Source organism: Solanum stenotomum, chromosome 12, assembly GCF_019186545.1.
Source record: "Solanum stenotomum isolate F172 chromosome 12, ASM1918654v1, whole genome shotgun sequence".
Taxonomy (NCBI): domain Eukaryota; kingdom Viridiplantae; phylum Streptophyta; class Magnoliopsida; order Solanales; family Solanaceae; genus Solanum; species Solanum stenotomum.
This window is the reverse complement of record NC_064293.1, coordinates 29,175,690-29,193,002: the sequence shown is the minus strand read 5'-3', so window position 1 is coordinate 29,193,002 and position 17,313 is coordinate 29,175,690. Positions and strand designations below refer to the sequence as shown.

Sequence of the window (17,313 nt, the reverse complement as noted above, 5' to 3'; positions counted from 1 at the left end):
AATCGAACCAATTTATGTTAATTTTCAATAAAATTGTGGATTTTTATTTAAATGTAACCATCTTGAATAATTGGGACGATCTTTTTAATCTATGAAAAAAATTAAAAGAATTCTAAGCCAAACTGAATAATCTTACATGTAAATATATTTTATACAATATATTACAATATGTTAAATTTATAAGAACAAAATTAAATGTTCATGCATGGCAAAAGAGAGCCTAAAGTTTTACAATCAAAGTAACAAGTGGTCTTAGGGTGTAGTGGATGAGTCTTTCCTCCTTTAATTAATGATTTCGAGTTCGAGCCTAGGTAGTAGTAGATGAAGCTCCACATCCACTGCATCAAAAGTCTTTGAGATCTCAGGTTTGACTTGGTAGAGAGCACTCGCCGCTCTCAATAATGGGATCTTACGCGGCACAAATCTAAATAATCAGACTTTAAATATAAATATCAAACATCGAATGAAAAAATAAAATTACAAGTGGTCAGCCTTTAAAGTTGACTAGATTGTGGCGAGTCAGTGTATTATCACCAAAATTTGAGCCAAATTGGAAGGATAAGGGTTGGGCTTTATTTGTGCATGGGTATAATTGGATGGATCTCAACAAGAGTGGGCCTTGTTCAGAAGACCCAGTCAAATTTTACAAAAGGTCCATAGCAAGTCTGACTGTCCATGACATTTTGTCTATTTCTCGGTCCATTTTTAATTGTCATAATTTTTTTTTTAGAGTCAAACTATAAGAGCTTTCACTAACATTTTATGATGTATTTTTTCATCGTATTGTTATGCAAAAAGTTACAATTTATAGTACTTTTCATATGGTTTTTGAATATCTAAAAAATTTGATTAAAATATCGAATTAATGTAATCTAATTTAACTTTAAAAATTAGTTTAAATTGACTTTCGAAAAACGCAACATGACAATTAAAAGTGGACGGAGGAAGTATTAAGTTTGATCATGCGCAAAAGATTTTTCAGAATTAAGAATGGTTCAGTAACATACTACTCACTAGTATATATATTATTTCATGTGTGCCAATTTATATGATATAATTTGATTCGACACAAAATTTAAGAAAAAAATTTCAAACATGTGATCTAAAATAAGTTATAAATAAGCATTTTAAAATTAAATTGTTACAAAAATATTAAAATATATGAGTCAAACAAATAAAATATTCACTTCGGTCCAATATTCAATTGTCATTTGTATTTTGTAAGACAGACTCATATATTTTAATGATATGTTGATTTCAAAAATGATAATGAGTTAGGGACAAACATTACAAAAATAAATAAAAAATCTTGCAAAATACCTTTTGTGTCCATAAGCAAAGAAGTATAGAGTATTGAAGAAGAAACTGATGAGAGAACAATAATTAAAGTTGAAAAGGTCCAACCGAGCATGGTACAAGTGTAAGTTTGTGTTGGTATAACTTTTTTCAAATGAGGACAAAATAAAACACTTCACTCATGGAAATACATGTCATCTCTCCAAAATAACACCAAGAATATTCCACCTATGACTATATTATAAATTTTAATCCCTAAAATACGGCAAGAAAAGATATTGGATGATCAATTACTAAAACATCGAAATAGAAAGTGGGTAGCCAATTGATTTTTGTTTGAAGATTCAAATGGACCCCCTAAACCATTAAAATATATGTCATAATTCTACATTATGATTTATCACTATTGACTTATTTACATTATTTAAGTTTGATATTTTGGAAGTTTGATTAATTTAAATTCGCGCCATGTAAATTTTGTTAAAGGAAAAAAGCGCCTTCACAAAGATTTTTACATTTTAATTTGTACTTGAATTCGGACCCTCTAAACAAAGACGGAGAGATCCTATAATGTATTCCACCACAATCTTTGGTGTCAACTATATTTTTATACAACTTCCAATTGGATAATGTTAATAATCAACAACTAGCACATGCAATTACTCTGGTAACGTTATTATTATCCATAAATCAGAAGAGAAGCATTTGAAATTAGAACTTTAGAATAATTATTTATTGGAGTAGAAGGTGGGATGAGTTGGTAACAATTGAGTTGGCAAATAAATAATTTGATTGCTCTATACTCAATTAGTGACCAATAGAAGACGTCAACCAACATGATTCTCTAACTTATTTGCTGTTTTCTTATTTTACTTATGACCTTTCTTTTCTCCGTCTTTTCAAATAAAATTACTCCCCCTTTTTTTAAAAAATAATCTATTTTAATTTGACACAAAATTTTAAAAAATAAATAAGATTTTTCAATAACCTAGAGAAATTCTAAAAAGGATTACTACGAGATTTGATCTTTCCCAAAAATTAACGAAAAAAGTAGAACAAAATGTTATGTAATCTTACATTGATCTGTTTTCTTTCCTTAGCCAAATCATCAATAATAATGTTGGCCACTCTATAGATATGTTCCAATTTACTTCCAAGTAACAATCATCAACAACTCTAGTATAATTATTTGTATTTACTTTAACATGTTTATGTAGAAAAGAATATATAGCATGCTTGTCACTAAATTGAGTTCTTATAATATCAGTTTCGAAGAGAGCCTCAGAAGTTAGAACAATGGTGAAGCTGTCTCTTGTAATTTATAGGTTACGAATTTAAGTCGTGAAAACAATCAATGATGCTTGCATCAAAATCAATGGTTTATATCACAGCTAAAAAAGTATGACTTTTTTAAAAAAAATATTTATATGTAATCTAACAAACAAAATGAAAGTGGAATGTTGTGGAGAGTGGGAGTTCGAGGGTGTTAGGGTGGCGAGGGTAATAGTGGGGGTCAGAGGTGTTGAGTGGGACGAGAAAATCAATATGAAATATCGATTATGCAATTTATTTTTTCTATTTTCATTAAAAAAATTAAAATTTAAAATATTTTTACCAATCAAATATAAAAAACAAAAATATTTTTATCCTCACCAAACACACTAAGCTTAACAAAATAGTGGAAGGATAAAATTTCAAACTAAGTTTGACTAATTTCCAAACATAACGTACTTAATAAAATAAAATAAAAAGTTTCAAGTGAAAATGGATAACTTTGTTTTATCCTAAATATCCTTTTACTGACAAAAAGAAATAAAATATGTTCAAGCTCAATCTCCAATATTTAAAAAAGAGAAAAAGAAGAAAAAGTAAGAATAGAGAGGGAGTAATCATGAGTGTCTCCTAATTCAACATCTAATCATTATTTTAACTTAAATTATAATATATTTAATTAAAATGATTAATAATATCAAATTAATTTACTAATTGAAAGCGTTGAAAAAGTCAAAGTAAATTTTCCCAAACAAAATCCAATACATGTGCTCTCAGTTGTTAGCGGCGTGAAAGAATAAAAACGAATTTGACATAATCTTTTCTTAAATCGAATAAATACGTCATTACGGTTTTTATTTCCTACATGACACTCTATGTAAACATCTGTGCACACGAGTATCTAATTCTGCCACGTCATATGTTCTATCAATATCTGATGGATTCTTTTGTTCTTTGATAATTCTAAATATAGGAATTACTTTTGGATAAATTGTTGATTTTGAAGTTCATCTTTCATGCCCTGGTGGAAGTGTTTTTTAATAGATTTTTTTTTTTAGTATTTTCAATAGCTTAATATTTGTTCTTTATGCTGGAAAGATGCATCTATGTCATTAATCATTTTTATTGTTACTTTAAAATACTAATGAAAATAGAAATCAGAAAGGAATTATTATTTGGAGAATTGAATCCTTACTAACAAAGTAAAAACTTAAATAATCAATCAATTCATTTATTAAAATTCTTCAATGTTAATTGATATCTTATTTATTTAATAAATATTCGATTTCTAAATTATAATCTCGAAATAAATAAAATAAAGAGACTATAAGGAAAAAAAAGATGAAGACTGTAGAAGAGTGTAAAATTCAACCACATATAAGAACCCCCACAGCATCTGGTGCTTCTCTTTCGTCTGAACAAAAACAAAGAAAATTTACTGAAAGCTCTGCTGCTGTAATGTTGTCAGATCAGTTTTTTTTCTTAAATTATACTTGCAACAGTTTCTTTTGATAACATGATTCACATTAATTCCTTTTCATATTTTTAAGCTGATACACCAGACCAGACCAGACCAACACCTCTGGTACGGAAGCTTCACTTTTTTATTTAGGGGATTTGATTTATTCATAGTTTCATTCGCTTTTTATATTGTTGTACTAGTATTTATTTATGGAACTTGTTTTTTGTGATAATGAAAGCTCTAGAAATTTGGTAGCTCAGTGGGGTTTCTTTGTTTGACTTTTCTGAGTTAGAGTTGTACAAGGAAGAATTGCTCTATGTTTATTTTGACCCCTTTTGAGTTTCAGGGTATTTCTCATTTACTCTTTGTGTTTTGTGGATCTAGGGATAATGGGTATTTCTTGAATTTTGGTACAGGAGCTTTGAACTGTTGGAAAGATCAAAGCTTTTGAGGAGATTGGTCTTGTTTCAACCGAGATTTTAAGGGTTTTTTGGGAGATTACTGATGGGTTCTTCTTAGGTTGTAATTCAATAGTTGGATTGTAAAGTTGTGGAGTTTTTTGAGTTCTGTTATGGATTTTGAATATATGTTGTAAAAAATTGGAGTCTTGGGAGGAGTAGGGTTGCCCAAATTATTTGTGGGTACTTACTTCTGAGAATCTTTGAAAATGGAAGGAGAAATGGTTTGCGGTGATGGGTTGTTGGTGAATATAGCAAATGAAGTGAAATTAGAAGAAGATGAAGAAGATTTTTGTAGCTGCTGTGAAGATGAGGAGGAATTGGAAGATAGTGCGGATGAAACTTCGGAGGAAGAAGAGGATGAAGTAACAGAAGACGAGGACGAGAAGGAATCAGCAAGGGAGAGTTGTGAAGTAGATCTTGATGAACATTCTGTGAAGTTATTCTTTAAAGGCATTTCTATAGCTGGTCCTGGTGACTCTAGTTGCAGGGTATCTGGAATTGGAGTGGTTATAGAGAGGGCAGAAAGTGCTACTCCTATTCAAATCCAGAAAAAGCTTGATTTTTACGTGGAGGAATTTGTGGCAGATTATTTGGCTTTGATGGATGGATTGCTGGAAGCTGTGAAGAACAAGATTAGAAAGGTTTATGCCCTTACCGACTCTGAGATTTTATACGAGCAGGTGAGACGTTTGTTCGCAAAATATGTGTATCTCCTTTTAAGTTCTTGGTGTATTCCATCTTCAGTGGGTTGAATCTTTGCCTTAATGCAATTGCTTTCACTTTTGCAAATGAAGTGTCAGTAGATGAACAACTTCCCCTCTTTGCTGCCCTCCACCTGCTGAAGAATATAATTTCATATTCATGACATTTTTACATCTTTGATCATCCCCTTCCCAAGCCCAAAAGAAAAAGGAAATAAACCTCAATTACTTATTAAATTTTTGGTCTTTCGCTTATCTGTCTTAATTGAATTTGTCGGTTGAAAATGACTGTAAATTTCAGGCTTTCTTGGTTCTTTTACCAAAAAGATTTAGATGCCGACTCTAATCTATTTTTATTTGATAAGCCAAAAGATTTATTAATAATACACCAAGATGGTGTCCCTTTACCAAGTAGACGTTGAGTCTGATCTGGATACTCGATTTTCCTACAACAATAGGGTATTTTCCTACCTGAAAAACAGAATTATTTAATTACTTTTCCCCCCTCTTTCGTAAAATCACATTGATAACTTGACTACTTATTTGGATGTGACAGTAATAAGTGCTTCATCGATTTCACTTGCTGTAAATTTGTTCTGCGGTAGTAGTGTTTGTTTATTTTACGTTGTTTTAATGGGTAATGTTTTATTTTTGTTGTTTGATGGTGAATAATTTGATCAGATTATGCATGAAGAGAACCTTGATAATCCGCTTCTCATGGCATTGCGGCAGAGGATCCTGGATCATGCTGATGATCTGGAAACTTTTGTTTTGAAACTTGTCCCCAGTACTGGTTTGGCAAAGGCCTTGGACTTAGCCAAGGTAGCAATAGGGGTTGTCTCTTCCCATGTTGAAGGAGATGAATCAACTGAAAATTGTCCAATATGCTGCGAGGATAGACTTTTAGTGATGGTGACGACATTGAAATGTACCCACAAGTTCTGTTCTCACTGTATGAAAACTTATGTTGAGGGTAAAGTCCAATCTGGTCAAGTACCCATTAGGTGCCCTCAGCTAAAATGCAAGTACTTAATCTCTGCCACTGAATGTCTATCTTTTCTCCCACTTAACTCCTATGGATCTTTAGTGAGGGTCCTTGAAGAAGCAAATGTTCTCAACTCGGACAAACTTTACTGCCCGTATCCAAATTGTTCTGTTCTTCTGGATCCTCATGAATGTATGTCAACTCGGGCTAGTTCGTCAAGCCAGTCAGAGAATAGTTGTGTGGACTGTCCAGTTTGTCAGAGGTTTATGTGTGTGGATTGTAGGGTCCCATGGCATTCTTCAATGACTTGTGAAGACTACCAAAATCTCCCTTTGGAGGAGAGGGATGCTGGTGACATAACTTTGCATCGCCTGGCACAAAATAAGAGATGGAGGCGCTGTTCACAGTGCAGGAGGATGATTGAGCTCGCACATGGATGCTATCATATGACATGCTGGTAATATATTTGGTTCCTTTAACTTTTTTTATGCAAGATTCAGGATCCTTTATTGGCTTCTGAATCGGTGAGAATTATACATTGATATTCTGAATCTGTTAGCTACATCTTTATGTTTTCATATCATATACTTGTAGATCCTTATCTGATTAATATTTCCTGAAAACTGATGTTGAGATTTTGGAACATAAGCTCTAAGTTCCAGATACTCATTATTAGACAAAAGCACTTTTAAACTCAGGTACCTGGAAACCAAGGATTCTTCTAAGTAAGTGGAAATGAAGTGGTGGTTCTCTAGGAATGATCAACTATATCTGATACAAAGAGAACTATCTTTCCTCTTTATATTCCATTTCCGTTTTGCATGAGAACCATCGAGGAGGATTGGCTCTTTCCCTTAACACTTAACAGAAAATAAGTTTGTTTTAACACTTCATTTAGGGAGATTCTTTTAACACATATATTTTACCTTGGTTAGACACAATCTTGCATTTTATCTGCACCTCATCCAATAGCCTACAAGTTGTAAAGCTTTTGAAAATCAAAGTTTTACTATTGGGAGATTCTGGAATAGGATGGTTTGTATTGCTGGTAGTGCTAATAAATGTACTGGTTTACAACCCATGAATGGAAAACCTACCCAATCTAGAACAGAGTTGGATGTATCTGCTTATTCACTGGTGTTAATTTTCCCGTACATTGTCAACTATGAAAGCTTATTCTTCAATAGCACAGTATGATATTGAATCTTTAGTTGACTTGTTGGAAAAAAAAAATGTACATACATATATACTGTATGTGTACATGTACATATATACATACATATTTATGCAGAAGGATATTAGCGGTTAGTAGGTCTATCATCCCTCTATAACTTTTTATTACCCTCAAAAGGCTTGACGGACAAATTGACTCAACGTGACTACTACCGTTAAGCGATCAGATCACCCTTTTCTTTGAGATTTGGAGTTTCCCAGATAGCAAATAAAACATCATGTAAATGAGGACTAGGATGCTCACTGGTCATTTTGGAGTTATCCGATAATGGGAGAGGGGAATGGGATACTCTCCTCAGCTAGGAGCTGATCTGAAATAGTTGAAGGCAGGGACTACTGCCTGAGTACACTGGGTGAGAAGCTTGGAGTTTGAAGTACAAGATGTCCCTCTATGTGCATCATAGCTTACTCATGATTTAATAAACGCTCTCTGATAGCTTGATGCAAATCTTATTATCCGGTGATAAACTTTTGGGCTTTGGAAGGCTTCTGATGGTTATCTGCACCAGAAAAAGCAGGAAGCATCTAGTCAACAAGTGTCCTTAGGTGTTTCAATATCAGTGTTTACTATAGTGTTTTGACAATCTCTAAGCATACCTACACACACTCTTTTACGAACTTGCATTTGTTAAGCATATGAACAAGGATTGCTCTATTGAAAGAAGAGATTTTCAATGGATTGGCTGCAAGTGTTGTCAGTGTCTGCTGTTATTAAGGAGCCCTCAAGAATCTTTTGACCAACTTGATGGGAAGGTCATCTTAGGCCAAGATTATCTTTTGTAATTTTGGGTGTCAGATTACATCTATGTTTGTGTGATCATCAATTAATGATAAGCTTTTAGTGTATCCTTAAACTTCAGTGGATAAACTGAAGTCCTAAAATAGTTAGCAATATAATTGCTACATTACTATCCAAGCTTGAGGGTGATCCAATCTATTGAAAATTAGTTCTGTATGTCAGAATCAATAGTTTCCAGCCATCAAGTGTTTTTCTGGGTTCCAAGTATCGTATCTTGTTTTTATATGAGTCTGGCTTGCTGTATTTGTCCCTTCCCAAATGGTTGGAGCTCTCGAACACTCTTCAAATCCTCTTACTACCTTGTACTCTACTGCTACTGCTTCTTTCTCCTTCTTCTACTGCTTACATTGCAGGTAGGCTGGCTTTTTTAAAAATAAGTACCCAAGCAGGCCAATTATGGTGAAGGTTTAAAGTTAGTGATTTAAATATTAAATGAATTATGGGCAGGGAGTTGACTGAAACAAAAGAATAGCTACTTGTATCAGAATAATGGGGTAGAAGAGCAATAGGTGTATAACAGTGTAAGAGCAGGGTACATGCGGAATAAAGAAACAAGAACCTACAAAGGAATCTACAGAAAATAAATAAAGAAAACTGATTCATGTCTTGCCTAAAGAACTTAGTAAGGTGAGTTGGGTGGTAGTTTGAGGACCAAAACTAATAACTTGGTGAGTAAAATTACATTGTAGTAAGTTGGGCTTTAACAGTTGGCTTATTAAAGCTTCTGAAACCAGTCTGTGCTTGACTGGATACAAAGGAGAGAACAGTTGAATCACAACTGATATAGCTTGTCCTATTTATTCATTATTGATTTTCTTGAACTATTCATGACGTCTTCTACAGCGCTAAATTGGGAAGTCACATTGTTTTAGATAGTTGGGAAAGTTTACATCAAATACTCTGATGCTCTAAATGGAGCTAGAGCTGTTCAATCAAGCAGTTATTCTTAGTAAATCAACCGTCTATGACTTCTACAGATCTTTCTTTTAGGTTGCATATTTGTGAGTGTTTGAATTCGTTAGTAAGGCTGTATTGCAGTCTCGTAGAGGAAAAATGCATTCCGATTGGATAATCTATCTGAGCATCAGATGAACGTCTTAGGAATGTAAAATTGAAGATACGTGCCCAAATGCATATGCTAACCTTTTATGTCTTTGGAACTTGTTCAGTATATATGCTGCTGAAATCGAAGTTGGTGGATGATGATTTTAAGCATTGACAGCGTTTGCTTTGTATTAAAAACTGGCAGGTGTGGGCATCAATTCTGTTATTCGTGTGGTGCGGAATACAGGGACGGCCAACAGACATGTCAATGTGCATTCTGGGATGAGGATTACACTCAAGATTTGGTAACTCAACCGACACAACAGTTTGAGCAATGGTCATGGGACTCATTTGAGTCGCTGCCTACTATGATGGATGCATATTCAGATGAAGAGAGATCTCAGCTGGCATTGATCCAGAGATTTCTCGCTGGTGGATTCAGTCTCACAGACCACCAAGCTTATCAATCCCCACCACGTTGTACAGATTCTTATGTTGATGCCATGAAGGATCTCCATCAGCTTCCATGGCTTGAACGATTCGTGTCTGTGATCAGTGACAATTACTATGAAGAACATATCCAGTGAAGTATAGATAGATTTGAAGCCATTTAGCATTTGTAAAACACTTTCAAATGGGAGATAAATGAGTATCTCACTCTCAAGACTCCTATGATAGTTTAAGCAAATAGGCTCCCTTCATAATGTACTTTTTCATTTGCTTCATGCTAAAAGAGCTGTTGGGCCTTTTTTCCCTCTCTTCTTTTCATCCTAATTGTATGATGCATTGGAAGTTACAAGAAGCTTCCTCTTCATAGAAAACTGATGAGCAAAACAGCATAAATCGAAGGAGACATTTTTAATGTTAAACTTATATTCTCTCTTGCCCAATTTGTATGTTACGCTCTCCTTTTTATTTAGTCCTGGAAAGAATGACATATTTTTTTATTTGACGACACTATTAACATTTTACTCAGGTTCTACTTATTTGGAACATTGTAAAGTATTTTCATAATTTTTTAAACACTCTGTCAAATCAAAAATTGGGAAGGAGGGAGTGGATGAAAAATCTCTAAAAGGCCTATATGGTTAACCTATTAAAGGTATCGAAAAGTTGATATACAGAAATCAAAGTGAGACATCAAAATACACTCAAAATCTTTTTTCAGCCTTACTCCTTTAAGAAGTTTGACGTTCATTTATATAAAAAGTGTTCACATGTGTTACTTTTTTGCTTTTTCTTCAGTATTTGGATAGTTATTTATTACCTCTTATCATATATATCGTAAAATTGATTTTTGTATGCAATTTATTTTTTTACCAAATATATGGTCTATAAATTAATGTAATAGGAGTTCTGAAGAAGAGATCTTTAACTTAAATACAGTTTATACATAGCTGTTAGACATGAAATAAAACTTTATTTGCATTTATTATAATACTGTTAAGTCAAATGAAATTCGATTATTGTCAAGTTCTAATGCAATATATTACATTTTTTTTTCTAACATGAAAATTGCGCAAAAATGATAGAAAACAAACAAAAGGGAGAAGAAGAGGAAAGTTAGCTAAAGCTTAATTATATTTTGAATTAAAGGAAACTACCAAGCAACAATAATTATTGCTCATAAATGGACTACTGAATAGGGTGTGAAGATTGAAGAAGAAATAAAAGCAAGCTCATAAGTCATAAGTAACAACCAAGCAATAATTATTGCTAACCTCACAATTAACAAGAATTATGATAGACATAAAACATTAAAGGATGTCCTCACATGGGTGGTAGAGAGTACTGAAGCTTTTTAATTCAAAGTTCATAAACCAATTGACTTTTTTAAAAATATAAATATAAAAATAAATAAATGAAAAGCATCATTTGCAAGTAGGGAAAGATAAGTTGAACGGTAGGCAATTAATGTGGAAACTAGGGACCAAATAATCAGCCGCCGAATGCGTGGACAACTAATAAAATACAATGACAAAATCTTTATTTTCTTTTCAATTTAACAACATTTTTATAAAATATTGAGTTTCTTTTTACATTTAGGATTGTACTCCATAAATAGCAAGAGCGGGATAAAAAAACAACTTTATGCTATGTTAATGGTAATATTGCACAACCTTTTCAATGAACATACCAATCATTTGAGGCCCCAATAATGCACCCATTCTAAAATTTGAGTCCATGCTCCAAAAGTACATATCAAATCATACACATGATGCTTTATTGTTTTCTTACCCAGTGTACTCCCGCAAGTGGGATGTGAAGAGGGTTGTGTTTACACAGTCTTACCCTTATCTTGTTTAGATAGAGAGGTTATTTCCGATACACCTCAGCTCAAGTCAAGCATAACAAAATTAGTAAGAAAATGAGATACCATAGATTTCCTATGCTATGCACATTAAAAATTAAGTCGTCTAAATTTCGAGTACAAAAAATGCTACAAAACAATCGACGAAAAAAAGAAGTTCATTTGTATAGGAATCGAACTTCACAACAATGTAAACTAGCCTCTTTCAAATGGAACATAAGGTCAAATTCCTCGTCGCGATGTTACCAAAATCCACTAAGTAACATATAGATGATACAAGATATAGAATTCTTATGCCTAAATAAAGAGCATAGAAGAAGAAAACAGAGTCATAGTTCAATAGAAAAGAGTTGAAACTGAGAATACCAAACATTGTTCTTCACAAATTACTGGAGGGCTCAAGCAAACAATGAATCATTAAGGCCTAAAAATGCCAAATTTTATGTTCTTTTGTTCAGTATGAGAAACAAAGAGTATACCATAACTTCCATATAAGTGTATGCTCTATTAACAATTTATTGTAACATATCAACAAAAAATGAATGCAAAATCTGAGATATATATATAACTACACAAATGCAAAGTATACCTACTCTTCACGATCCCCAGAAAGCCGCTGTAGAATTTGTATAACCTATCTCTTTAACCAAAAAGACTCGAAAGATCGCAGCATAGGTTCTGCAGAGACAATGAAACTTCGAAGAAAAATCGAACCTAATCATCTGCATCCTTATCAATGCATCCAAAGGCTGACAAACAACAAGTAATTCAAGCCTTGAGAGCTATCAGCAAGAAATGTGATTAGAGCCATAGCTAATTGCTGTCAAGCTAGTGTCGGACATATTTGTTACCCACGGATGAGGGCTATTCCCTGCTCCTCTTATATTGTATGCATAAGAAGGCCATCTAACATCCGAACCACACAACTTTGTCTCACCCACTTTAATCATCTTTTGGGTTCTGTCAAGAACAACAAGGCTTGAAAATGTTGAAAAACTGTTCCCTACAAAGATATCGGATCTTAAACAGACTTCATAGTCGATAGCAGATTGAAATAGATATGGTTGCTTCTTGTAAATGTCAAAAACACCTAGTTTTTTCTTCTCGAAAGGATGCAAGCCGTCTTTCCAGCCATTCAAGACAGTTTTATCCTCCAGAAGAGTATCGGCAACAGCAAGATAAACGACAACAGGAGTTTTAAGACCCGAGATGTTTCCTACTCTGGCAATGATCTCTTCCTTACTACTACAAATTTCACTAATATTTAATCTCTGCTCCAACTTCTTACAGTGAATCATCCAATCCTTTTCTATTCTCATGTGCACAGCTACAAAGGGAACCGGTTGTGATGAAGAGCTTGACATTGCATTCTTACTTCTAACCTCCATTCCTATTTCTCTAATTTTTGAGACAACTTTATCTGCTTCCGTTGATATCTCCTCTACTAAAGCTAAGCATTCAAAAACCTTTGCATAGTCTTTAGTTGGCCAATGATCATGCCACAAAAAGGGGTTCTTCCCTACTATCCGAATGATTTCACGTGCATCATATGGATGCTTACTAAATTGATTCAACTGTTCCAAATCTTTTTCCAATGTCCACCTTCTTCCACTGCCTTTCGGAAGTTCGATAACATCACTTTGATTCGACACATCTGAATAACGACTCAATTGGACAAACCCTTTACAAATGGAATTAAATCTTTCGAATTGGAAGATCTTATCGAAGGAAATAGGCTTCAAAAGTTCAACTTCTTTATAAAACAGAGAAGCACTCAACTTAGGCATCAACAGTGTTCGATTAAGCATACGTGCAGTCAAACAAGCTCTAGCAAAAGCAATCTTCTGATTGTTCAATCCCCACACAATCTGAGGAACTTCAAGAAACTTCTGTTTTACGGGTTGATTCGATGGAAATGAACGGTTATGGACAAAGACAAAGTTGTTCTGTCGAATGACCCCACCAAGTCCAGAGAATGTTGGAAGCAAAACAGTTCCAAGGAACAAAGCAATGGCAACCAATACCAAGCATTTTGCAGCCAAGAAATTCAAATGGACTCCAAAGAATCTCAATTGCTTACAATTTGACAAGTCCATTTGAGATTCAATCTAATAAGTTCATATACAAATCATCACAACAATATTCAACGAACCAAGCAACACAAACCTATAATTGTTCAATCCTCAACCCCAGCCAGGGATTTCAAACCCAATCAACCTCTTTTCTGAGCAGACAACAACAACAAAAAACAAGAAAAAAAGGAAAGGAAAATCAAAATATTTTCCAACTGCATGTGAAAACAGAACCCTCTCACAAGACAACTATATATATATTACAAAATGAAATGCAAGAAACCACAAACAGATATTCACAACTAACCTCCTTTTAAATCCGAAAACAGAACCCTCTGTCAGCCAAATACAAATTCAATTTCTGAAAGTCCAGAAAGAATCACTTCCTCTCTGTCCAGATAGATAGATTTCAGTCTCTGGAAAAGTTCAGAATAACCGATTAAAGAGGAAAATGGATCTTGAACATGTAAAAAATCCAATCTTTTTTGCTTTACAAAAGAAAACCAACTATGAAAGTCAAAACATCCATTAAAACCCCAAATGAAAACTTCCAAAAATAGAACAACAATAGCCTAGAAATCAAGAAAAGTTTAAAAAATATGATGCATGCAATCCCAAAAAAACAAGAAACCCAGGTGGGGTTTGAAGGGGGTGGAGTAAGGAAGAAGAAGAAGGTTTATTGTTGGAAAATAAAGGGGGCAAAAGGGAAAGAAAGAAAAAAGTTCTCACCTTTGAGTTGTTCTTGGAGTGTAAAGTAAAGCCAACCAGAGAAAAAAAATATTAAAAAGGGATTGAAAGACAATAAGGATGAATCCAAAAGATGAAAAAGAATAATAAAAAAATTGTGTGTGTGTGAGAGAGAGAGAGGGGATAAACAGAAGATGAGCTTTGCATGGAACGGAATCAAGAAAAGGGGACTCAAAAAAATTCGTATAGCGAAAGCAAAGCCAATTGCCAACAAATACAATGCATCACCATCATGACAACTCACACGCCAAACACAAAATAATTTCCGAAATTAGCAAATCTTTTTCTTACTTCTTTTTACAAGTAGCAAATCTAATTAAGGGAATAATTAATTCATAGAGTAACCCAAATACTTACTTATTTACTCTAATAATATATAGGGTGTTGACTATATGAGGTTGTTTGGTATGGGAATTGGATTGACAAAATTATTCTTTGAGATATTTCATAGAAATATATGAGATAATTTAGTATTTTATCGAATTATTATAGTATATATATTGAACAACTAATTTTTAAACTAACTAATATTTTTAATCAATAATCTTCTATTTTATTTCAAAGTTATTGTTCCTTCTTCCTCTTGTCAAATGACCTTTACTTGAATTTGATAAATTTCTACTATTTGATATACGTAATTTAATCTAATACTCTATAAAATATTTACATAATATATGTATCCTGTCTTGATGCAATTAAATATTTTTTACATGTTCGCACCCAACTATATATATTTATGAGATCAAAATTTAATATTGCATTAGTGGTAAATATATATGGTAGGAGCATAATAAGTAGTAAGAAGAAACTAAAAGAGAAGTTGGAAGATTCAAGAACAAAGATTGGGACGGGACAACACAAAATCGTTTTCTTTTGTTCTAATTTATATGACACATTTTGAATTTTATTATTTAAATTTAAATGACATATCAAATAAGTATTTTAAACTACTTCCTCTGTCCCAATTTATGTGGCACTTTTCGTTTTTCGAGAGTCAAACAATTTAAGTTTGACCGTAAATTTGCGTATGAAATCTTTAATTTTTTTAAAATAAAATTTATATATTTGTAAACTACGTAAAAAGTACTATAACTCACAATAATTGATAATTCAAAATATTTAAAAGATCTATGAAAATTTTACGGTCAAAGATAGACTTGTTTGAATCTCGAAATCTGAAAAGTGCCACATAAAATGGGACGGAGGGAGTATTAATTATTATGACTTGTAATTTTCAATTACATAATTTTTATTTTTAAAACACTACATATCTGAATTTGCCTCAGGACAGAAGAAGTGACAAACACAGTAAAAGTAGGTATGGATTAATCAAACAAAAGGATTATAAAATGAGGATTGAGGAGAAGAACAAAAAGACAAAAAAACAATATCAGAGAGAAAAGGAGAAGAGATGAGTAATTTCACGTACTTTAAAGAGAAGACAAAGTGCAGAGGGGAGATTCAAATAAATCTGACAACATAAAAATGAACTATCTAATCTCATGAGGAGGAACACGACAACTTCATTCCCTATAAAAATTGAAAAGCCACATCATATATATGCTCTTTTATATTCTGAATAAAAAATAAAATTGTCCCCTTCTTTATTTTATATATACTGGAGTACTATGTTCTTTTTAGGAGTACTTATTTTGAATTCAAATTCAAACAGTATGTAATATAAAATTCATTACAAGAAAATAATAATAATTTATATTTAGATTTTGTTCATTTTCAAAGACTTTATTTATTTTTGAGTCGAGAATCTATCAAAAATCATCTCTTTATCTATTAAGATAGCAAAAGGTATATATATGTGATATTCGCTCCAGATTTCATTTGTAGTATTATAATATATATATATATATATACCTCTTTAAATCTCATTTGTGGTACTCTACTAGGTGTATATTATGTTATTATTGTTTACTTCGTTCATTTTCAAGAATGTGCAAAAGTCCTATTACTTTTTTCAAATCAAAGATTTTTCGTTTTTCATTTTTTATATAATTATTGTGTATATGAATGTGAATCTACTTAATTTCCGCTTTGTAAGACTTCTTTGTAACATATTGGACCATATATTTATTGAAAAGTAGCTCCATTCTTTGCTTTTTCTAGATTTAGAGTCCAATCACAATAGGATTTGCTAGATTTAGGGCCACCTTAAAATAAATCAAGTTAACTTGTCTCATAAGGGGAATTTGTGTAAATAATTAGATGGGATCATTCTTGAAAATCATATTTTATTATTTAATTGTCTGTTCATTGCATCTTTAACCATGTGAACCCACTATTTGTTCAATTTTTAGTACTAACTAACGGTCCTGTTTTTTTGGCTGGCACACAACCATACAAACTACGAAGTAGCTGAGACAGTTGGATATATAGTGTAGGAACCAGTTGAAAACCTTGTGACTTTGGTCAACTTTATCTCATGTGCACACTATTCAATCAATTTTACTTTTATATAATGTTTGATATTCATATTCAAATTTAATTAATCTAAATTCACATCCGTTAAAGTCTGAAAGAAGATATAGCATGTTTAAATATACTTGTTTTAAGTTTTTTTGGAAAGAAAGGGTGGGGGGTTGAATTAAGTTTTCTATTAATTAATCATAATAATCCCCCCTAAGATGCCGGCATGGTTGTTTCCCAATTATACTGACCAACTTGCTACAAATTTTCCTTTTTTTGGGACCAATTTGCTACTACTGGTATTTAATTAGGAGTCCGGAGCCTAAAGGGTAAAAAAAATTGTCAAAAATTCCAAAAGGGTACATCACTTTTTATTCTAGCCAAAAGGGCAAAATCGCTGCATCAGCAGCGATTTTCCTCTGACAAAAGGACGAAATAGCAGAGATTTCGTGTAAATTTTTTTTTTAATTTTTTTTTATTAAAAATCGCTGCCACAGCAGCGATTTTGT

At 32.7% G+C, this 17,313-nt stretch overlaps 2 protein-coding genes across 3 annotated transcripts; one reads left to right on the top strand and one right to left on the bottom strand.

Moving 5' to 3' along the window:
* The first annotated feature begins 3,957 nt into the window (after window positions 1-3,957).
* Window positions 3,958-10,126, top strand: LOC125847687 (E3 ubiquitin-protein ligase RSL1). Of its 2 annotated transcripts, XM_049527345.1 has the most exons (4): window positions 3,958-4,153; window positions 4,447-5,171; window positions 5,874-6,634; window positions 9,459-10,126. In XM_049527345.1, the coding sequence occupies exons 2-4, from the start codon at window positions 4,698-4,700 to the stop codon at window positions 9,838-9,840; spliced, it is 1,617 nt and encodes a 538-aa protein (XP_049383302.1). In that variant the 5' UTR covers window positions 3,958-4,153; window positions 4,447-4,697; the 3' UTR covers window positions 9,841-10,126. The 2 variants fall into 2 exon arrangements, with proteins under 2 accessions (XP_049383302.1, XP_049383301.1); XM_049527344.1 differs by lacking the exon at window positions 3,958-4,153 and having other exon boundaries at window positions 4,221-5,171.
* A 1,853-nt stretch (window positions 10,127-11,979) lies between these two features.
* On the bottom strand, window positions 11,980-14,426 carry LOC125849029 (O-fucosyltransferase 23). Its single transcript, XM_049529014.1, has 2 exons — window positions 13,944-14,426; window positions 11,980-13,788 (listed from the first exon to the last, which is right to left on the bottom strand). The coding sequence occupies exon 2, from the start codon at window positions 13,658-13,660 to the stop codon at window positions 12,350-12,352; it is 1,311 nt and encodes a 436-aa protein (XP_049384971.1). The 5' UTR covers window positions 13,661-13,788; window positions 13,944-14,426; the 3' UTR covers window positions 11,980-12,349.
* Between the last annotated feature and the right edge of the window lie 2,887 nt (window positions 14,427-17,313).

Bases quoted from the DNA above. Each gene is read 5' to 3' on its own strand.
- LOC125847687 (XM_049527345.1), top strand. From the start codon at position 4,698: ATGGAAGGAGAAATGGTTTGCGGTGATGGGTTGTTGGTGAATATAGCA. The intron at 5,172-5,873 runs GTGAGACGTTTG...TAATTTGATCAG, and splicing joins CTGAGATTTTATACGAGCAG to ATTATGCATGAAGAGAACCT. The intron at 6,635-9,458 runs GTAATATATTTG...AAAAACTGGCAG, and splicing joins TGCTATCATATGACATGCTG to GTGTGGGCATCAATTCTGTT.
- LOC125849029 (XM_049529014.1), bottom strand. From the start codon at position 13,660: ATGGACTTGTCAAATTGTAAGCAATTGAGATTCTTTGGAGTCCATTTG.